This window comes from Sinocyclocheilus grahami, unplaced genomic scaffold (genome assembly GCF_001515645.1).
Source record: "Sinocyclocheilus grahami isolate Dianchi unplaced genomic scaffold, SAMN03320097.WGS_v1.1 scaffold120.1, whole genome shotgun sequence".
Classification (NCBI taxonomy): domain Eukaryota; kingdom Metazoa; phylum Chordata; class Actinopteri; order Cypriniformes; family Cyprinidae; genus Sinocyclocheilus; species Sinocyclocheilus grahami.
In genome coordinates this window covers 1,057,322-1,081,137 of record NW_015505299.1, presented here as the reverse complement: position 1 = coordinate 1,081,137, position 23,816 = coordinate 1,057,322, and the positions used below count along the sequence as shown (strand labels likewise).

The 23,816-nt window shown below is 39.2% G+C and overlaps 2 protein-coding genes across 4 annotated transcripts in view; both read left to right on the top strand.

Moving 5' to 3' along the window:
- The window catches only part of LOC107589765 (craniofacial development protein 2-like), a 4,678-nt gene extending 2,312 nt beyond the window's left edge, over nt 1-2,366 (top strand). The window contains exons 2-3 of the mRNA XM_016278292.1: nt 1,125-1,370; nt 2,337-2,366. Coding sequence (XP_016133778.1) covers nt 1,125-1,370; nt 2,337-2,341 — 251 coding nt within the window. The 3' untranslated portion in view covers nt 2,342-2,366. The remainder of the gene's footprint in view (nt 1-1,124; nt 1,371-2,336) is intronic.
- Nucleotides 1-23,816, top strand: part of LOC107589764 (fermitin family homolog 2) — an 86,659-nt gene that overhangs the window by 39,674 nt on the left and 23,169 nt on the right. For 2 of the 3 annotated variants that reach the window (XM_016278289.1, XM_016278290.1), the window contains exons 4-5: nt 12,943-13,071; nt 19,058-19,090. In XM_016278289.1, the coding sequence (XP_016133775.1) occupies nt 12,943-13,071; nt 19,058-19,090 (162 nt within the window). The remainder of the gene's footprint in view (nt 1-12,942; nt 13,072-19,057; nt 19,091-23,816) is intronic. The other variant, XM_016278291.1, reaches the window with a different exon arrangement.

Sequence of the window (23,816 nt, the reverse complement as noted above, 5' to 3'; positions counted from 1 at the left end):
GACGTAAAAACGTAAAACTTTTGCCAAATTCATTATGCGAATCATGAACATGACTTCCATACTGGATCGGTCGGGGCCCAACGACAGCCCGACCGCCATCGGTGCCGTTGACCTACAGGGCACTGGTGGAAATTGGGCTACTGTTGGTCGAAGAAGGAGAGGAGGAAGGTGTGTGAGAGGAGGAAGGCGTGTCCGTAGGCAGAGAGAGAAGAGGAAAGGCAGGAGTTTAGGACTGAAAGTAGGGACTCTGAATGTTGGTGCGATGACAGGTAAAGGCAGGGAGCTGGTAGATATGATGCAGAGGAGGAAAGTCGACATTCTGTGTGTCCAGGAGACCAGGTGGAAAGGGAGCAAGGCTAGAAGCATTGGAGCAGGGTTTAAACTGTTTTATCATGGTGTGGACAGGAAGAGAAATGGAGTAGGAGTAATCCTGAAGGAGGAGTTTGTGAAGAATGTTCTGGAGGTAAAGAGAGTGTCAGATAGGTTGATGAGTCTGAAGCTGGAAATTGAAGGTGTGATGTTGAATGTTGTTAGTGCTTATGCTCCACAAGTAGGTTGTGAGCAAGAGGAGAAAGACAGATTCTGGAGCGAGCTTGAGGAAGTGATGCAGAGTGTTCCTAGAGGTGAGAGAGTGGTGATAGGGGCAGACTTTAATGGACATGTTGGTGAAGGGAATAGTGGGGATGAGGAAGTGATGGGGAGGTTTGGTCTTCAGGAAAGGAACCCAGAAGGACAGAGGTTGGTAGACTTTGCTAAAAGTATGGAGATGGCTGTGGTGAACACGTACTTTCAGAAGAGGCAGGAACACAGGGTGACATATAAGAGTGGTGGCAGGAGCACACAGGTGGACTATATCTTATGTAGACGCTGTAATCTGATGGAGATTAGCGATTGCAAAGTAGTGGTAGGAGAGAGTGTAGCTAGACAGCATAGGATGGTGGTGTGTAAGATGACTCTGGTGGTGAGGAAGATGAAGAGAGCAAAGGCAGAGCAGAAGACAAAGTGGTGGAAGTTGGAAAAGGAAGAGTGTTGTGTGGTTTTCACGGAGGAGTTGAGACAAGTTTTAGGTGGTCAGGAGGTGCTTCCAGATGACTGGACTACTATAGCCAAAGTGATCAGGGAGACAGGTAGGAAGGTGCTAGGTGTGTCATCTGGAAGGAGGAAAGAAGACAAGGAGACTTGGTGGTGGAATGAGGAAGTTCAGGAGAGTATCCAGAGGAAGAGGTTAGCTAGGAAGAAGTGGGACAGTGAGAGGACGGAGGAAAGTAGACAGGAATATAGGGAGATGCAGCGTGAGGTTAAGATAGAGGTGGCAAAGGCCAAACAGAAAGCTTATGAGGACTTGTATGCAAGGTTAGATAGTAAGAAAGGTGAGAGGGATTTGTATCGGTTGGTGAGGCAGAGGGATAGAGATGGAAAGGATGTGCAGCAAGTTAGAGTGATTAAAGATAGAGATGGAAATGTGTTGACAGGTGACAGGAGGGTGAGGGAAAGATGGAAAAAATACTTTGAGGAACTGATGAATGAGGAAAATGACAGGGAGAGAAGAGTAGTAGAGGCAAATACTGTTGAGCAGGAAGTAGAAAGGATTAGCAAGGGTGAAGTTAGGAGAGCTTTGAAGAGGATGAAGAGAGGAAAGGCGGTTGGTCCTGATGACATACCAGTGGAGGTATGGAAGTGTCTAGGAGAGATGGCAGTAGAGTTTTTAACTAGGTTGTTCAACGAGGTCTTAGAGAGTGAGAGGATGCCTGAGGAATGGAGGAGAAGTGCTCTGGTGCCGATTTTTAAGAACAAGGGAGATGTGCAGAGTTGTGGGAACTACAGAAGTATTAAGCTGATGAGCCATACAATTAAGTTGTGGGAAAGAGTAGTGGAAGCAAGGCTAAGTGGAGAAGTGAGCATTTGTGAGCAGCAGTATGGTTTCATACCAAGAAAGAGCACTACAGATGCATTATTTGCGTTGAGAATGTTGATGGAGAAGTACAGAGAGGGTCGGAAAGAGCTGCATTCTTTGTAGACTTAGAGAAAGTGTATGACAGAGTGCCAAGAGAAGAGCTGTGGCATTGTATGAGGAGGTCTATAGTGGCAGAGAAGTATGTTAGGGTGGTGCAGGATATGTATGAGAGCAGTAGGACAGTGGTAAGGTGTGCGGTAGGTGAGACAGAGGAGTTCACGGTGAAGGTGGGACTGCACCAAGGATCGGCTTTGAGCCCCTTCTTGTTTGCGGTGGTGATGGACAGGCTGACAGATGAGGTCAGACAGGAATCTCCATGGACTATGATGTTTGCGGATGACACTGTGATCTGTAGTGAGCGCAGGGATCAGGTGGAGGAAAGGCTAGAGAGGTGGAGGTTTGCTCTGGAGAGAAGAGGAATGACGGTTAGTTGCAGCAAGACAGAATACATGTGTGTGAATGAGAGGGATCCAAGTGGAACAGTGAGGTTACAGGGAGAAGAGATAAAGAAGGTGCAGGATTTTAAGTACTTAGGGTCAACAGTCCAGAGCAATGGGGAGTGTGGAAAAGAGGTGAAGAAGCGTGTGCAGGCAGGTTGGAATGGGTGGAGAAAAGTGTCAGGTTTGTTGTGTGATAAAAGAGTACCAGCAAGAATGAAAGGAAAGGTGTACAGGACAGTAGTGAGACCAGCGATGTTGTATGGTTTGGAGACAGTTGCACTGAGGAAAAGACAGGAGGAAGAGTTAGAGGTAGCAGAGCTGAAGATGTTGAGGTTCTCTTTGGGAGTGACGAGGATGGATAGGATCAGGAATGAGTACATCAGAGGGACAGCACATGTGAGATGTTTTGGAGACAAAGTTAGAGAGGCCAGGTTGAGATGGTTTGGACATGTTCAGAGGAGGGAGAGTGAATATATCGGGAAAAGGATGCTGAGGTTAGAGCTGCCAGGCAGGAGGCCGAGAGGAAGACCAAAGAGGAGGTTTATGGATGTAGTGAAGGAAGACATGAAGGTAGTCGGTCTGAGAGAAGAGGATGCAGAAGGGGATAGGGCTAGATGGAGGCAGATGATTCGCTGTGGCGACCCCTGAAGGGAACAGCCGAAAGGAAAAGAAGTGTGTACCTGAACACTACTGTTAGAAAACACTACTGAAACAGTTTCCAAAGCAAAATTAAGGTCCTGAGTTTAACTGATAATATTGGTTAAATAAATGACAATATTCAGTGATGTGATGATATGTTCTCTGGAGTAACGTCTGTCGCAGTTGTAGCTTGTACTTATTATTAAAACATATAGAAAGCAAACAAGTAGCATTAATAGTCATTTATTTGAGTTAACATGCTATGATAAATTTGAACAGATTTTTATTCTTATCATAAAATAATGGAACATTAGGTCATGAATATTGTCTCAAAAGTCATGGAAATGTATTGGTGTGTGAACCCTGTGTGTGTGTGTATATATACACAAATGTTTTTTTTTCTTTCTTTTTTTCATAATTGTGACACATCCAAGTGAAGCAGCTTCTTGAATGAGTAAAACAAATTTATAATTAGCTTTTTGAGGATATATGCATTCAAAATGTACAGTCTCTCTACTAGGGCTGTGCAATTAATCGAAATCGAATCGCAATCGCGATTTGAGGCAATGCCTTTTTGCTAATCGCAAAGCCTGCGATGTGGACGCGATATTACTCTGTTCCAGAGCATATGCATGACTGCCAGCCTTGAGTGGCAGCCTTACTAACCAATAGAGTGAGCGCACCTCCGTTCTCTCCAATCAGCACTGCTCTAGCCAACTGAGTAAACGCCCACCATTTAAAAAAAAAAAAAAACGGAAAGCGTTGGGGGGGGGAGAGAGAGTGTGTGATTATGGCGTCTACAGGGTCAGATCGATAGTTAGGCAAATTTATACTAAAGAAAAACTTATGTAATATGAGATTACTTCGGCTTCGAAATGACACACACCAAACAAAAAATGTAACGTTAATTTGCAAGAGCTGTGTCACAACACCAAGAGCTCCCTTATCGGTTCTGCTTTCAGTACTGGAGAATACAAGATACATTATTAGATGTTTTTATTAGTACATAAACGTTATCTTGGACATTTTATCTCCCCAACAGATTCTAATTGAAAGAAGTTTATGTTCGCTATTCCCAATTCAGAAGGCTGCGCACACAGCCTGCATCTCTGAATGCTTCTCATACTCGCTCCTCTCTGCCGCGTCTCACGGAGGAGCCGTTTACACTTGCCGCACACACGCAGCCTGTCTCCTAATGCTCGGTTATGGCCCTTTCTCACAGGACGCGACATGCGCTGTGCTCCGTGGTGTAGCGTCTGGGTATGCAGGGTATGTAGGTGCATATGGGCCCGGGCAGTTTGGGGGCCCGCCGAGCCCAGGGGAACTTTTAGTTGGAACGAGGGAATGAATAGAGCTCTGCATGGGCCCGGACCTTGTCTGACAGCTTATCAGAATTCTCGCCCCGAGTCCGACTGAATCCCCTTCAGTCTTTTTTCTCTCTCTTCCCCATACACTGCACCTGTTGCAGCCATTACAATATTTCAGTTTTTGTTTTTAATGGCAAAGTGGTCATATTTCTTTTCGTTTGTTTATTAAGTTAATTTACAAATATGTTTGGAACATTCTATGTTTGTTAAATTCAAGTTTTTGTTTTTTAAAGAAACGACCAAGCGGCCAGCGGCAGGAAGCGCGATGAGCATATGTTTGATCAATTTAGCCTTCTTCTCAAATCAACACGACTTGCCTAAAATAAAATCTATGGATAAAAAAAAACACTTCATGCTTTTCACCATATTAATAAAAAAATTGAACCTAGATAAATGTGCGCTACACTCTTAAAAATAAAGTTGCTTCAAAAGGTTCTTCAAGCGATGCCATAGAAGAACCATTTTTGGTTCCACAAAGAAGCATTCAGTCAAAGGTTCTTTAAAGAACCATCTCTTTCTTACCTTTTTGTAATCTGAAGAACCTTATTTCGCCACAAAGAAGCTTTTGTGAAACAGAAAGGTTCTTCAGATGTTAAAGGTTCTTTATGGAACCATTTAGACAAAAAGGTTCTTCTATGGCATCGTGAAGCACCTTTATTTTTAAGAGTGTGTTAGGCACATATCTGATCGTTTGTGCCGAGAGTGGAAGCTGAAGCGCGCTTTGCTGGACATGGAGGCGCCAGCATGATCTCTCACTTTTTTTTTTTCTTAATAACAGTGGTAACTAAAAAAAAATTTTTTGTGTGCACTCACAATATTAACAAAATGTAAAAAAACAAACAAACAGGATGCGCATTTTGCGTCTCTGATCTCAAATAGGCAGAATTTTCAAAACATTTACCGGGAGTTCTATTTGGATGCCCCGTTTCTATTGGTCGTTCGGGTAATCGTCACAGAGCACAGCGGCAAAAGTTGAACAATTTTGAACTTTGACCGCGGCGCGTGCAAGCTCACCCATGTGCGCTCCGCTGCATGTGCGCTTTGGTCAACGCAGCAACAAACTGTCCTTGTGCGGCGCAAGCCATTGAAATGAATGGGTTTCATAGCGCAGTGCTGCGCTTTCCGCGTCCTGTGTGAAAGCCGCTTGCAGCTCCGCACCGCAAGTCTCCACGAGCGCATCTGGCAATATGAACGAGGCTTGACGCACGCGTGCCACCTGTGTCGACTCGCGCCTGGCTCCGCGTTTAAAACAAGTGTAAATTCAGTCTAACTGCTTTACTAATTTCACTTGGATGAAATGAAACATTCAGCACATTTTCCACTTGTTCTTAAAATCCCAAATAATTATAAATATAAATAAATTAGCCTATGTAACCTATGTAATACTTTAATAATTGACTAAAGTAATAGTTCTTTATTTACACAAAATTATCTAATCTTTCCTGTGAAATTCAGTAATTAAGTAAATTCTGTAAAAGTAGTAATACCATTCTAATATTCCCTGCTGAAAAAAACAATAGAACCCTGCCCAAAACTTGAATGGATTTAAGGGTTATAATGGGAATTATATTGGCTTTAATGCAAACTATAATGGTGTCTACTGGTGTTTGATGGATTCTATTGGTGGGATGTAATCTGGCAGATGGGAAACAATAGAACAACAGTAATTCCTATTGGAATAATGCCCAAAACACACTACAAAAGGGAATTTTGTAATTGTTTTAATGGAAACCATATGAATTTCTGTGATGTTTCTATTGTTTTTTTTACCCATACTGTGCTGCACACTATTGACAATATTAAGTTGAAGCTTGACTTTGCAAAATTAAAATCGCAAATAAAATCGCAATATCTGTCAAAAAAAATCGCAATTGAACTATTTTCCACAAACCGCACAGCCCTACTCTCTACCACCAATACAGATTATTTCTGATGACACCAACACATCCGCTTCTCATCAAATTGTCTGTCCAATCTGAAGCGTCCTGCCCACTACACTAAAAAAGACGCTGATTCTGTGGCTGAAATTGGTGAATGGTGCACTATATAGCGGATGAGGTGCGGTTCAGATAAATATGCTTTCTGTTGGCGAAAATGACGTCTGTTTTCATGTCAGTGTCACGTGAACCACCACAGCACACACACAAGTCCACAGACAGGATCACATACAGTGGATGATATGCATGCGTCACACATACCGTAAAATACTAGCCAAAGAATCCCTATACCAAGTATCATAGTGATAGCACGTATAATATATTATTATTGTAAATATTGGAATATTATTACCAAAATAGTAGTTCTGAGTTTGTTAATTAATTCACATTCATACAGCATTGTGAGTTCCAGTTAAACCGGTCCTCATATTCACAACAAACCTGAAGGAAGACTTGCACCACCAAAAAATGTCATTTTAATTTTCAATTTGAAGTTGTGTGTTCAATAACTAATGTGAGCACATGGAAGAGCTGCTTGTGCGGTTTGCTGTTTAACATGCATTACGGGGCAGTTTGTGTTCTTCTAGTCCATCTGCTCTGATTGTTGGTCTGTGTACACATGCATCAGACGGATATCGTGTTTGCTGTTACGTCTTGTTTTGTTTACATCATCTCAAGCCATGCGCTTCTCTTCATAAGGTGCTCACAAGTTGTCGGTTTCATTCTGTTGCGCTCTTGTGTTATCTGTAAATGGACCTAATGCAGAATTTGGCTCAAATAGTACATGATGGTACATGATGATGCTGATGATATTTACTACTGTGCATCATTGTACTACCATTTGGAAAATGCTGTGACACTGCTGTTATTTTGAGGATCAGGTACGGCAATGAGACCGTAAACCCCAGTATACCAGTAACTAATAATTGAGTTTGTTAAAGGTGCACTTGACCACATTTCTTGCTTTTTGGTCTTTTGACTGGTCTTTATTATTTGTTAAACACACTGATCTGTATTTCGTAGCATAGATAAGACCCAGCATGCCCTTGAACTACTCCAAATCCGGTTTCGTAAACAGTTCTTATCAGTGTAACTGGCTGATGGTAACTTTTGTTGTGTCCATATATAGAAAACAGGGCCTTGTGAGCACTTACAGGCTGAATCCTCTCCCTGTCAATATCTGCAAAAAAAAGTATTTCGACCAGGAATGGCCTCCTCTCTCAAATTGATTTGAATTGATCCCGACTCTCTCTCTAACTCACAAACACAAAAATAGCATGAAATGTTGGTGTTTAAATTGATTATTTATGTGAATACTTCAGTAGGTCAATAGGATTTAGTTTTGAATGTGACCAAAATAAAAAATTGTTATTACAGCATCACTAGAACATTTCCAAAGCAAAAGGCTGCATTTAAACAGCAAGTCTTAATGCACAGATCCGATCTTTTGACCATATCCGATTTTTTTGGCCCACCTGTTTTCATTCACTTTAGACACGACTAGGGCTGTGTTCAATGCATCGATACGACGATGTATCGACACATACTACTTGACGATATGGGTATCAATACTGCAACATGTGCGCTTAATTTGAATACAAGAACAGCATTTAAAATAGAGTGGAAAAGTGCAAGTTTTCTAAAAAAAATAATGAATAGAGTATAATATATAGGCTACAGCAAGGTTTAATCTGGCCGCAGAGGAACACAACCTGGGTTGCCTGATATAAAGAGCTTCCCGAAACAGAGCTATACTTCAGTAGGTCAATAGGATTTAGTTTTGAATGTGACCAAAATAAAAAATTGTTATTACAGCATCACTAGAACATTTCCAAAGCAAAAGGCTGCATTTAAACAGCAAGTCTTAATGCACAGATCCGATCTTTTGACCATATCCGATTTTTTTGGCCCACCTGTTTTCATTCACTTTAGACACGACTAGGGCTGTGTTCAATGCATCGATACGACGATGTATCGACACATACTACTTGACGATATGGGTATCAATACTGCAACATGTGCGCTTAATTTGAATACAAGAACAGCATTTAAAATAGAGTGGAAAAGTGCAAGTTTTCTAAAAAAAATAATGAATAGAGTATAATATATAGGCTACAGCAAGGTTTAATCTGGCCGCAGAGGAACACAACCTGGGTTGCCTGATATAAAGAGCTTCCCGAAACAGAGCTTCACACTTGCGCAATACAGAAATATCTGCTAAGTGTGTTACTTATTTTTGGCAACCTGGCAACCACGCGCTCTCTCTCTCTCTCCACTGTGGATAAAAGCGCTGGCTTTCTGAAAATACCAGTAAGCTTGCAATTTAGCGATCTCCACTTTGATATTCTATTCTCAGAAAAGTGTAATTCATCAAATGTTCATTTGAGAGAGAGAGAGAGAGAGAGAGAGAGAGAGAGAGACTGTGTATGAATGAATTACCTCCGTTTTTGCCGCATTTCTCTATTAACAGTGAAGCTATGGCTTTAATTGCTTCAGAAACAATGATGTTACCAACTCTTTGCTGGAAAAGATAATGTAGCTCTTCAGCGGTTAAGCTATTTTATTGATAAGATTGCTGCTGAATGTCTGCGTGTGCATGCAGCGCGATCTGTGTGAGTGAATGAATGTGTGCGCGTGAGCTACAATGAAGACAGCGCACTAGTTCAGAACGCTTCTAATTTTTATTTTTATTTTTTAAACGTAGAGAGCGTATTAATTTGGGCAATGATAACCTACCAGCAATGTAAAGATGATTTTATTCATATATTAGAATGAGTACATTACAATATAAATTTAATAGAACGAGTGCATTATTATTTATGGGCTTAAAAACAAGATGCGAACAATCAGAATATTGTACCTGGTGGGAATATTGCACCCTGTGTCATTTCCTATACTGTTAAACTGTGGTACAGTTCTGGAGGCCCTTCATAATGCAGAGGTCGACTGCCTGCTCTGCCTATAGTTAGCAATGGCCCTATAGTATGCAGTGTTTAACAAACAGCTGTTTTACTCAATTCTGCTGAGGTGAAATTCAGTGCAGTCACGTATCATGGCGTCTGGTTTGAGATGCGTATCGTATCGTCACTTTGCTGGCGATACAAGCAAAGTCATGATACAATTCTGAGGTGAAATAAAGTAGCGCTGTAAGATAATGAATGAATGAATTAACGAGAGAGAGGGAGAGAGAACTGGCGAGCAAGTATCTTAATAATAAAGCTTATCACCTCATTGCTGATAAATTCAATGTAGCGTTTAGTAGCGAAGCTGTTGTATTTATAAAATTCACGGGGCAGGGGTTGAAAACCAGCTTGTGAATGTTGTGCAATTTCATCCGAATCAGAGTGTAACTATTTATGGGAAAACGTGTCGACCCTCGCATTGTGGTGGTGGCTTGGGGTTCTGAGGGGAATCGGATGTGTGTGTTTAGACGTAGGTCGGCTGTCTAGATATCAGGTATGTGTCTGATTTAAAAACACATTTGGAAGTGGCTCATATCGGATGCGAAAAAATCGGATCTCGTGCAGATTTTTGTGTTTACACGTGTGCAACAAATTCCGATGTGAGCAAAAAAAAAAATGTTGTGCCAGTTTAAACGCAGCCACAATGAAGTTAGTTCTGAGAAAAGCTCCAGCATCATTTGTTTGCAGTTGACACTTGATTTTGATGTTTTATGATCTAATGCAATGGCATTCAGATATTTTTAAGTGTCCAGATACTTTTGGGGACCTCTCTATGTCTTGTAGAGCGTGCAGAGTAGTTTGAGGAAGGGATGAGGGACTGGAAGTTTACAGCAGTCCAACTGGCAGCAGCTGCAGACAGCCAGTGAAGCAATGATCATCCAGCTCACATATGCTGTCTCTCTCCATCTCAGCTGCCAGAGAAATTGGGAGTTTCTTCTTCATTAGCAGAAATCACATGGACATGGTCATGCAGCCGGAGTTTGCCTGTGATGAGAGAGATCCAGATATTATTCCTCCACAGAAGAGGACATGTGCTCAGGAATTTTAAATGAATCGCAATCTCAGATGAACAGAAATGAGTAATGCATGGAGCCCACATGATATTAAAATGCCTTATTAAGAGGATACTTTTCTTTAATTTGATTTAATTTTCTTACCATCCAATATGTAGGTAACTTTTTTCTTCATTAAAACAGTAAAGAAGATTTTTTAGCTGAAACTAAAATACTGAAATAAAATGCAAGTCAATGGCTACCATCACTTTGAGAGTGAAAGAAAGCATATCAGGCAACACAATGAATACCCATGGCCCTTGACGATATATTGAGGTCTTATGAAGAGAAACAATCAGTCTGTGCAAGAAACTGAACATTATTCACAACATTAATACTTGTAATGCAGAGCCTCAGGCAAACAGGGAGATCTGATTCTTTTCTGCAGACTGGTCCTTTGGGACAGTTTGAATCAATGAACTGGTTCAAATAACTGATTCACCAGTTTGTTTACATAATCACGCAATGATGTATCGCATACGCAATTATATTAATAAAGCACGAGTAAATTAATAGCAAAAGTATCCATCGATGCAAATAGTCTTAGCTGCCTACATTTTTAATAATGACCAGGGTGAACATTAGTAGAATCCAGTTCTAGAAATGTTTTGTGAATAGTGTTTGCAATGCAGTGGTCACCACCACCCAGCAGGTGCATTTTAACCTAATTTAGACCTGTTATGTGTGAACTTTTACTTTAGGTCTTAAACTGAAAATGGTTATGAATACCTGTGATGTGAAGTGTAGCTCTTGAATTAGTCTGTGTGATCATTCAGAGGCCGTATCATTGTTCAACGCTGGCTTCATAGTGCTTAATCTCTCTGGTGGTATCAGTTGTTCTGTGGGTCTGGTGGGGGTTTTCTCCTCACGTTACTGTTGCTTCTCATGCGATGCATGAAATAAACTGGAGTGTGTGTAGTATTTTCCTCTTAGAGCGAGTGGACTGCATTTCTCCAGAGCACTTCGCCTAACACAAGAACTGCCCGTCAAAGTAAAATGAGAAATGTGTGGTTTCTCAGGCAGAGCGTTCTCTACGAGTGTCTTGTGAGTTACAGCTGTTTGATTTGGGAGCGTTTGCTCAAGGATCTTCTGTTTGTTGATTGGAATTTCAGAGGAGGCGCTCGCTCGCTCACTCCCAGCACTCCAGCGAGCTGCTGCAGTTCGCTCACATATGGCTGTAAAAGGGCAGACTCGGAGAGAGAGAGAACTGCCATCTGGTAGTTCTTAAAACCTCTGGAATGCTTTTGCTTTAGTAACACAACTAAACAAGCCATTCCGGCCAAGCCATGAAGCCCCTCCCCAACACACTCCGTCACACTCGTTTCCTCCAGAGCTGTGGAAAATCCAGGGAGTGCGAGTCGTCCTGCCATAATGCTTTAAGTGCAGAATTGAACTGCAAGAAATTCAATAAAAAGTAATTTAATGCCAAAACTGTCAAAGGCCATTACTGGCAATTATTTTAAAATATGCTTAATTCTGGATGCAAAAGCTCTCTTTGACTTTCATCATGTGCTTATTGGAGTTGTCTTCTCAAGGGGTCTTTAGATCTCTGGTCTGCTTTAGACATCTGATGTCACTGTTTAGGGCCCTCTGATTTCCAAAATGTGGAAAACGCTGATGAAATCTAGTCATAAAAATGGAATTTACAGTATAACACGCTTTGTCATGGAATTCAGCCAATGTTTGCCAAAAAAAAAAGGTTACATTTTCAATTATGCCTTCTTTTCACTGTTTTTGATAATACATTTGTATTAAATCTTAAATCCAGGAAAAAAAAACAAAAAAAAAACAGGATTTCAAGGGAAAAAGTTTCATAGGGCCCTATTGTTGTTAAAAAAGTAATATAATAATAATACATAAATGAAATGGAATAAAATCCAGAAAAATGTTAATGAGAGCACAGAATTTGGGAGAAAACTTTTTATTTATTTATTTTTGAAAAATAAAACAGACTTCAAAGGCCCTGTTTTTTTTCTCCTAACATGTAATAAATTATTAAATATAATTAAATAAGATTTATGATTTTAATTAATTAGACATTATTTTTATCACTAACACTAAATTTGGGGAAAAATTTAATTGATTTTATAGGGCCCTATTTGTTGGATAGACTTTTTTTCCTCCCTGTGCAGAGTTTGAGGTCTGCTTGGAAAGTGTGATTTTATCAAAACTATTGAGTATTGACAATTTCAGTAGTGCTTGCACATGCAGAACTATGTGGAACATGTCCTCTAGTAGCGAAACATGGGATCTTTAAAAACATCAGATACCCTGATATGATGGGAGTCTAATGAATGAACATGTGCTCAGCCCTGTAAGCATGACATCATGGCCACTATAGGGGGAATCATTGCTGATTGCAAGCATTCAGAATAGAGAATATATCAGATGATTAAGCCAGCTTGTTTTAAAAAATATACATTAGCTGTAGATATGTATGAATTATAATGTGCCCATTTTCTTTTAGACTTATTGAGACTTGCATGTGTGTCTGTTTCTAAGTCTCCATTGCATGTCTTTTTCCTGTTGAAATGACCCCGAGTCTGAGACGTCTTGTGATGATCCTGACCATTAACTCCCTCTTTCACAGACATCCGGCATCCTGAGGAGCTCTCCTTACTCCGCAAGCCCCGCGACCCCAAGAAGAAGAAGAAAAAGCTGGAGGAGGCGGAGGAGGAGGCGCTGGAGCTGGAAGGACCACTGCTCACTCCTGGATCAGGTACGTCTCAGATCACCTTCACCATGTGTCTGTGGACTGTAAAGAAGTCCTATGAGAAGGTTAATGCACTGGTCTCTCCGTCACGTCATTAAATACTCAAACTATCTATAAGGTCCACTTTAGGAAATGGTAGTTTTGATCAAAAACCGAGTGAGCTGCCTACATAAGTCATGGAACTTAATATGTCATTGGTTTTCAGTCCTAGTCCTGAGGTCCAGGTGCACTGCACATTTTCTGTCTCCCTTATTTTAACACACCAGATTCAGATCATTATATTGTTTGGATACAGCTCCATGAACTGCACTATATGGAAGCCCGTTTCCGCCACTGAATAAAAAATAAAGGTTATTGCGACTTTCTCGCAGTTGCGAGTTATAAAGTCCAATTTTGAGGGGGGAAAAAGACTATGTTCTCAGAATTGCGAGTTTATATCTCGCAATTCTGAATTAATAACTCGCAATTGCGTGTTGTAAAGTCAGAATTGCGAGATATAAACTCGCAATTCTGAGAAAACATTTCAGAATTTTGAGTTTATATCTTGCAAGATAGATAACTTCATCTGATTGATTTTTGAAGGCAGCATAGGATACATCCTTCACTGTCTATGATATCCCACAATCCTGTGCATGCAGTTATGTAAAAGTTGAGCTAAAATATAAAATGGTGTCTGCAAAGTTATGCTTGGTGGGCAACTTTTTCACTTTTGATGTAATTTCTCCTAATAAATTAGTATTGTAGTAATTAAATATTTGCGTAGTTACCCAAGCCCTTGTTTTGTTGTAGATCGTTGGACCGTTATTCTGCCTCAGAAGGTGGATAAATTACATTTTAGTAATTAAAAAGCATGCCTAATTAACTGAAATCATGAAACTTGTACAATTTAACAACAGTTTATTAAAATTGTAACCAAAGCTATATTTTTAAAGCTCTATGAAATCTGTTTTATTTTTCTGGATTATTTTCTCATCATTTAATTCAAGTGTAATAATCAAAAAGCATATCTAATTAATCAATTTAATACAATGTTAACCAAAGGGCACTCTTTGTCAGGTTTTATGCCTTATTCAATCATGAAGCCAATATTTCTGTCATAAATTCTGAGATGCAGTTCTTATTGTCCACATCGCTGATATCATATGGCACTTAAGATGTGCTAATGTAAAATGTCCAGTGCTCTGGGTCCCCTAAACCGGATTGAAAAAGTTATAAGTGCCCAAGCGACTCAACCCAATTGATTTTAATAGAGTTTGACAAAGTAATAGTACTCCTCTCTTCAACAAACGTGAGGCATCGTTCATATCCGTCACACAAATCATGCAGGTGGGGTTACACGCTGTTAGTTCGAATCGCAAACCCAAGTATGAGCAATACATAGTGATGGTTGACTTGCACAACTTTGATTGTCATGCCACATCGCTTGGCTTGTTTGCAGAGTAGACGGTGTTTGATGGTTTGGAACCCATGAAGCTCCATAATGGTGCGCGTGTGGTTGAAGAGCAGGAAAACAAAAGGGTTGTTATGTTGAAACAGTGCTGAAATGAGAAATGTGTGGGTTGAGAGCAGCGTCTCATTTGCAGGCTTGCTGTTCTCGTTCAAACTTCGGAGCGTGAATGGTTCAGATTCCTCACATATTTGGTCACGCTGCCATTTTGAAACTGAGCAGTCAGCTACATCGCCGAGCACCCCACACATGATGCGCTAAAATCCATTTACGATGCACAGAGGACAGACTCCCATCTCCTCAGGTCGACATGAATAGGGTCTGTTGTCCCAGGGCCCCTGTGCGATGCATCCCCCATGCAAACTCTACATGTAGGCCAAAACGCTTGTGTCTGGGATCTGTTCTCCACTTGTTCCTTCATTACGACTATTTATCCTCATGATGACCCTCATTAAAATAGTGCAGGACTCCCGATGTTTAGTGACCATAAAGACTGCACAAAGACTCTTTTAGGAAGGAGAAAATGTAACGGGAGCTGCCATGAGTCGTTTTGGTCCACAACGGGAAATGAGCCGAAGACCCGCCGCTTGGTCTCTTCTCAGAAGGATTTAAGTACAGGTCACCGTGATAAGAATCGCTTTGATAATGACACGAGCAGGACCTGAGCTCCACCCATAAGTATTGTTGTTCCTATCCCTTCGTCTACGGATCTTCAAACAAAACAATCTGCTCTGGAAGTAGAGCTCTGTCCACCTCTGTCCTGTATCTGAACATTCATATGCACATTTATGCATTTAGCAGATGCTTTTATCCAAAACAACTTACAGAAGAGGAACAAAAGCCATTTGTCAAGGAGCCTACAATATTTGTAATATATAATGCCTTGTTTATTAGACAACTAGATTAGGAAGTAAACTAGAATAGAGGAGAAACACAGATAATTTATTATTATTTTATGTATGTATTTATTTATTTTGTAAGATATACACTAAAAGTACAAATACCATGCTCTTTAGACGGACTAGAAATGTTAGATCAGCTATTAATCTTTGGAGGGGGTTGAAAATCTGTGTTGCCCAGCGACAGCCCCAAAACATTACTGCTCTTGAGGAATGGGCCAAAATACCAGCAACCGTGTGTGAAAACCTTGTGAAGACTTACAGAAAATGTTTGACCTCTGTCATTGCCAACAAAGTGTATATAACAAAGTATTGAGATGAAATTTTGTTATTGACCAAATACTTATTTTCCACTATAATTTGCAAATAAATTCTTTAAAAATCCTACAATGTGATTTTCTGGATTTTTTTTTCTCATTTTGTCTCTCATAGTTGAGGTATACCTATGATGAAAATTACAGGCCTCTCTCATCTTTTTAAGTGGGAGAACTTGCACAATTGGTGGCTGACTAAATACTTTTTTTCCCCACTGTAAATTGAAAAATAACTAGTTTAAAAATAAGTTTACTGTCCAGTAGGCTTGCAGCGATAGACGGTGTTTTCGGTTATACCGGTGTTAAGCCACAACACCGGTTACGTCATTCGCCTACCGCGGCACCGCCCCCCACCGTCGTTTTGATTTTTTTATAGTAACAAATATCATTTAGCCTAGTTCAGTTAGAGGACAGATACTTTTAAAAACGAAACGCTCAATGCAGCGTGTCGAACCGTGCGCGAACGACAGGAGTCAGATTTGATTTATCACGTGAGGAGAGTGAGTCGAGCTGACTGACAAGAGTGAGGAGAGAAAGACAAGACGATGGCAGAAGATTGTTTAGAAAGGAAATGCAAAGGTGCCTGTTTGGCAATATTTTAGATTTTGAAAAGCCTATTGATTGGAAGTTTTTTTTAAACATTCGTTTCTTATTTATTTGGTTCCACGGTGTTTGCTGATTACTTTATTTAAATTTTTTGTGTATTTTATTTATTTTATTTTACATCAAGGTGTATATGCTGTGTCTCCCAAGTTTTCTTATTCGTTTTGCTAATAAATGTTCTATGCTTCTTATTTATTTGGTTCCACAGTGTTTGCTGATTTTCAGTTTTATTTACCTATTTAAACTTTGTGTAGCCTAAGTAATTTGTTATTTTAATAGGCATAGGTCTATATGGTGTATTTTTATTAGTTTTGTTAATAAAAGTTCTGAGTTTGACGTTGTTGTTGCTTGAATTGAATCAACGCTGAATTGCCCCTCATTTGAAAGTGAAAGTAAAACGTGCACGGCGCTTTTTCAAGCTTTATTTGAAAGCCAAGAAATCTGAGGAAAAGAGGGAAAACTCAAACAAACAGTTGCTTGACGCCGAATTGCGGCAGTTGCCACTAATTTGAAAGTGAAAGTAAAATTTGCACGGCACTTTTACAAGCCATTTGAAAGTGAAGAAAAGAGGGAAACTCAAACGAACTAACACCCCTGCCCACCCCCGCGGTGATACCGGTATTACCGTTGTGTTGTCACTCGTCGATTAAGCGGTGGGAAAATTTCCTCACCGTCACAACCCTAGCAATTGAAAGACAGTAATGTTGAGTCAACAGATTTTGATCTGTTAATTTGATAATAAATTAATAACTTGAGGCTTAATTACAAAAAAATATTGATATATTGTTTGTGTCTCACATTTCGAATAGAAAATAAATATATTTACTTTAAGGTGGGTGAATGACCTCTGTCATTGCCAACAAAGTGTATATAACAAAGTATTGAGATGAAATTTTGTTATTGACCAAATACTTATTTTCCACTATAATTTGCAAATAAATTCTTTAAAAATCCTACAATGTGATTTTCTGGATTTTTTTTTCTCATTTTGTCTCTCATAGTTGAGGTATACCTATGATGAAAATTACAGGCCTCTCTCATCTTTTTAAGTGGGAGAACTTGCACAATTGGTGGCTGACTAAATACTTTTTTTCCCCACTGTAAATTGAAAAATAACTAGTTTAAAAATAAGTTTACTGTCCAGTAGGCTTGCAGCGATAGACGGTGTTTTCGGTTATACCGGTGTTAAGCCACAACACCGGTTACGTCATTCGCCTACCGCGGCACCGCCCCCCACCGTCGTTTTGATTTTTTTATAGTAACAAATATCATTTAGCCTAGTTCAGTTAGAGGACAGATACTTTTAAAAACGAAACGCTCAATGCAGCGTGTCGAACCGTGCGCGAACGACAGGAGTCAGATTTGATTTATCACGTGAGGAGAGTGAGTCGAGCTGACTGACAAGAGTGAGGAGAGAAAGACAAGACGATGGCAGAAGATTGTTTAGAAAGGAAATGCAAAGGTGCCTGTTTGGCAATATTTTAGATTTTGAAAAGCCTATTGATTGGAAGTTTTTTTTAAACATTCGTTTCTTATTTATTTGGTTCCACGGTGTTTGCTGATTACTTTATTTAAATTTTTTGTGTATTTTATTTATTTTATTTTACATCAAGGTGTATATGCTGTGTCTCCCAAGTTTTCTTATTCGTTTTGCTAATAAATGTTCTATGCTTCTTATTTATTTGGTTCCACAGTGTTTGCTGATTTTCAGTTTTATTTACCTATTTAAACTTTGTGTAGCCTAAGTAATTTGTTATTTTAATAGGCATAGGTCTATATGGTGTATTTTTATTAGTTTTGTTAATAAAAGTTCTGAGTTTGACGTTGTTGTTGCTTGAATTGAATCAACGCTGAATTGCCCCTCATTTGAAAGTGAAAGTAAAACGTGCACGGCGCTTTTTCAAGCTTTATTTGAAAGCCAAGAAATCTGAGGAAAAGAGGGAAAACTCAAACAAACAGTTGCTTGACGCCGAATTGCGGCAGTTGCCACTAATTTGAAAGTGAAAGTAAAATTTGCACGGCACTTTTACAAGCCATTTGAAAGTGAAGAAAAGAGGGAAACTCAAACGAACTAACACCCCTGCCCACCCCCGCGGTGATACCGGTATTACCGTTGTGTTGTCACTCGTCGATTAAGCGGTGGGAAAATTTCCTCACCGTCACAACCCTAGCAATTGAAAGACAGTAATGTTGAGTCAACAGATTTTGATCTGTTAATTTGATAATAAATTAATAACTTGAGGCTTAATTACAAAAAAATATTGATATATTGTTTGTGTCTCACATTTCGAATAGAAAATAAATATATTTACTTTAAGGTGGGTGAACAACATTTTCTATGGGTTATCTGCCCATAACAAAAAAAGAAAAAAATCAAGCCTTATTTTATGTGAAAAAAGTGTATTAAAAATCAAGCCTTGTTTGTGGAAGTTTCTCGGAGCATCACTGTGAATGAGTTTAATGAAAAGCCAAAATATGATTCTGAATGACATTTATTAAGGATGTGTATGAACGTCCTGTGTCTGTCTATCTTGTCAAGGGAACTTGTCCTTTTTTTTTTAGATATTAGTCGTTTTATTTTTGAAACTGTGGTTACTTCTGAGGTCTTGTCTCATTTTGCATGTTAACGCTTTCCTTTTCTTCCGAGCTGTTAATCTCTTTAATCTATCCTTTCATTCCCCATCTTTCTCTTTGTTTTTTCTTTTCTACATTTCCTCCCATTCCTCAAGTCTCTGAGATACTATACATTGGACCAGTAAAAGGTAAGGCTCACAGTTTTTCTGGCTTCCTGCATTGCTTCCTTCACCTCCTCTCACCGCAGCTGGAGCAGTCACCTGACCACTGCTGACTCTGAGAAATCCCTGGCTCTGGTCACCTGACTCTCTGCTTCAGTGACACCTCAGCTGATGAGGGTCACGAGATGAGCTTTGCCCAAACACTGCGTTCCTTACATTCCCTTATCGGTTCACAGTTTTGCTGGTTGTCTTGCTTTGATAGCTCTAATCAATATAAGATTAGAGCTAAAAGACTGAAAGGTCATGTCAAGGAGCTACCCAGCAAATACTGATTATCCTTATTATTATTTTTTTATTATCAAGCTTTTATCTGGAGCTCATCATAACTGGTTATACAAACAAGCAGGCTTATGCAAAATATTATCCATATTAAAATGCATATGCACATGATGGAGGGCATGTCTGTGCACTAAACATGAGTTACTTTACTAAGGTATGTGACATATAAAAGACCTTGAACTTTTAATGCAGTTTAATCAGGAGTATTCCTACTACAAGCGCAAAAGTCTTATTTCATTGGTTCAATTGGAAGGAAGAAAGAAAAACCAGTGCTTGCAATGCAGAAAAAGACTAGCGGTAAAGTCAAATAGAAAAGTTAAGCCAAATAAACAGAGAGACCAATAACCAATGTCAAATGCAGTATGCAAATAAATGCAGGAAAAAACACTCAATATGGAAATCAGAAATAGATGCCCACCTAAGGCTAAGATTAAAGGGGTCATATGATGCAATTTAAATTTTTCCTTTCTCTTTGGAGTGTTACAAGCTCTTGGTGCATAAAGAAGATCTGTAAAGTTGCAAAGACTAAAGTCTCAAATCCAAAGAGATATTCTTTATAAAAGTTAAGAGTCAGCCACGCCTACCTAAAACGGCTCGTTCTAACACGCCCCCACATACCTACGTCACTATGTGGGAAGATTTACATAACGCCGCCCAAATGCTCATGCAAAGAAAGAAGGCGTAACTTTGATTCTCGCTGTAGTATTGTTGTCGTTGACGCAGCCATGTCGTGACGACGCTGTGTTTCGTTGTGAAAGCGAAACTACTTTGTTTGGTCTTCCAAAAGATTTTAATGAATTGTTCCAAAAATCTGTCAAATTTAAGGAATTCCAGTCTTTTGCCAGATCAGCCAGGTGAATCTGGGAGGTTATCGTGATCTGGCCTTTGTTTCCACAAACGTATGAGCGTTCTTTGTACATTCAACTGAAGCCAACAGATATATTGACTCACTTAAAATCCTTTTACACTTTTTTCCCTTTTCTTCTGCAAGTCACTTTAGGGTCAGATTGTAACTAGTATTTTTGGCTGCCATTTCTGTGGTGAATGAGAGTGACGGGTAAGCACCAGCCTAGCAACCAGCACAGGAACCATGTCGGTGGTAAAACATGCATTAATGCTTTGCTGAATCGTTCAGAGCAGTTACTGTATCAACATTTGACTCACTCTTGAAATTAAGCCAGGTTTAAGAAGCAACAATCACAGAGTTTCAGTACAACAAAAACCTAGTAATTATTAAAATCATAAAAATGTGAAATTAAAATAAATAGATAATAATAAAAACAATCAAAATACTTAATAAAAAGCATGTTCTATTTTATTTGTTTACCTGCATGTCATGTGACCATTAAAGGGATAGTTCACCCAAAAATGAAAATTCTGTCATTAATTACTCACCCTCGTGTCGTTTCAAACCCGTAAGACCTTCGTTCATCTTCGGAACACAAATGAAGATATTTTTGATGGAATCTGAGAGCTGTCTGACCCTGCATAGACAGCAACGCAACTGAAATGTTCCCAAGTCCAGAAACGTAGCAAGGAGATCTGTAATCTCCATTTTGGAGAATATCCGCTGGTCGTAAACAATGTATGCTGTTCTGTGTCAGCTGCATCACACGGATACGCTGTTTCCGTTCAGATCAAATCCCAACAACGTAGAAAACAGATCAGGCGTAACGCAGCTGACACAGAACAGCATACATTGTTTACGACCAGCGGATATTCTCCAAAATGGATTACTTTATTTTGAAAATATTTTGGGTGAACTATCCCTTTAAAGAGATCATTTCTGTCCCTTTATTGAAAGTCCGTTCCCACGAAACATTGATGCTTCAAAAAATTAATTACAAAATGTAAAAGTAGTCCATATAAATCAAACAGTTTAATCCAAGTCTTCTGAGGACATAATGATTGCTTTGCTTGATGAACAGATTTAACGAGCGCACATATTTGCATGGCATACGAGAACAAACCACATTGGTACTTGCAGAAGTTCATTTGTGCTTGCATGACACTTACTGGTTCTCTCGCATCCAGCAAACACTTTGAGCTTCTGTTTACCATATAGACCTTAGTCAGTGTAGCATCATATTTAAATTCTGACAGTAATGAAAGAGGGATAGAAATACAGTGCTCATTAGATTGCACAGTTGTTTTTAACAACGTACCAAATGTTCAGCTGAAGAAACATCATTTCAAAAGACTTTCAGTAGACCAAAAAAAACTGTTTTAGCCCATAAAACAATTGTAAACCTTTATACAGCGCATGCCACACTGTAAGTCTATCCCTCACAGTCTCGTTTTCATCTGGTTAAATTCATTATGGTGTCCACCCTGATTAAAGTCTGATTTGATGTGCGGTAAGTATGTGCATTGATCAATGTTTATATATTCAAGCCTAAATTAGATCTGTTCATCATATTAAGCAATTATATCTCTTCAAAAGACTTGGATTAAACCATTCTATTCATATGGATTTCTTTTAGTGCGTCTTTGACATTTTTAAAACATCAACGTTTTGGTTGTGTGGACTTTTAATGGAGGGACAGAGATCTCTAAGGTTTCAATAATATCTTCATTTGTGTTTTAAAGATGAACGAAAGCTTATGGGTTTGGAATGACTTAAAGTTGAGGAAATGATGACAGAATTTAAATTTTTAGCATCGGAATCTTTTAAGTTTAACATTAAAAAAACTAAATAGCATTCTTATGGTTGAAATGATCTACAAAACAAAGTCTGAATAGAGTAAGTTTGTAAGTTTGAGACAAATTAAAACATAAGAGGCTTTGTAAGCATTGTCATTGTCTAATTGATTAGTAACACAGTTTGACATTTGGCATGTGAGCGTGTGAACACTCCATCACACTCACTCAGTTATTTTATGCGTGCCTCCAGACACGAGTCTGAGCTGAAGCGTCAGTGTGATGTGTTTGTGGATTAGGATTCATTTGAACATTCCCGAGTCGAGTAAACATCCAAACGCATGCCTCAGTTCTCAGTTCCCTGAGTTTCTGAGAAGGGCTGCGAGCCTCCCTCATGTCTTTTCTCATGACCTCTGCCACCCCTCTACATGACTGAGGCCTCACACTGCCACAAAAGTGCTCTTGCTTCTGTGTTTTACTCACTCTGTGAGTGGTCGCTTGAGTGGTTAGAGAAGAATGTGTAGTGTAACTGTGTGATTTGTCTGATTTATGACAGTGGATAAACAAGTTTAAGCAGTTGACAGATGATAGTGTCTTCCCATATTTGCACAGCTAGCAGAAGTTTATTTTTGCATTGCATTATTGCTCACACAGCCTGGTTTTGGTGGTAATGTCCAAGGAAGGGCATTTTGTGTGGGCTGTCAGTACTTTAAAAGGATTCATTTGGAATGCATCTTAAATATTGAATTTGCTCCATTCACTTTTCAAGTTCTTCACTTTTTTTAAATGCAATGCATTCATTAAATTTTTTTAATAAATAAAGAATTTTTGTTGATGCCGCAGCTTAAATGATAATCTTGCTATCGTTGGTGATTTAACTTTAACTGATATTCCAAGTATTTTGTAATGTTTACAAACTTTTTCTTGCATATTTTCAATGCTCATGTGCGCTAAAAAAGGTGTAGTAACAGTTTTCACTCAGAAATTGCTAGTAAATTTCACAATTAATTGCAAGGAAACAAGTAACCCATTGAATTACACGTGAAAGTAGCAAAGCTGATATAGTTCCAATAGTCTTTGTATTGTTTACAACTAAGAAAAATATTTTTTTAAAGTGTACTTTGATTATATGTAAACTGATTAATATTATACAGTAAGTTACTAGAGGCTTGTTAAGTGTGACTGCTTCAGCTGTGATTATATTCACAATATAGCACAGCCTCATAACTATTATAAAAGTTTGCTACCAACTAAGCATTTATTAAAGACACGTACACTCATTAAAGCTTTCTTTTATTGATCTAGTTCATTAAGTGTCATCCTTTCACTAGCTCTAGTTGTGCAAACGAAGTTTATAGTTGGTCTCTGTGGGTGTTGTGCCATGACATACCGGAGAACAGCTGATACTGTAACTGTACAATATTAATTAACATCTAGGTGTCTCCGTTTAATAATAACCAAATGGAACCTGTGCAATTTGAGGTGCATATGTGGATGGGGAAAATTGCTCCAGTTGTCCTGTAGGCATTGGCTGAAGTGTTTAAAGAATGATGCTGCACTAATGGACTGAATGTGCTAATGGTGTGATAATAACAGCTGTAACGGTGCACTGAGACCCAGCTGATGCTCGGCTCCTGGTTCTCCGGGTTCATAGAGATGTCAGTCACCTCGCAGACCCCTCATGCTGCTGTTTGTGCTCTTGCAAAGTTGAAGTCTGTGTTTTAGTGTGTGTTTTCTGCATGCTGCCTTCATCTGAAATGTGCAGTCATGTGAA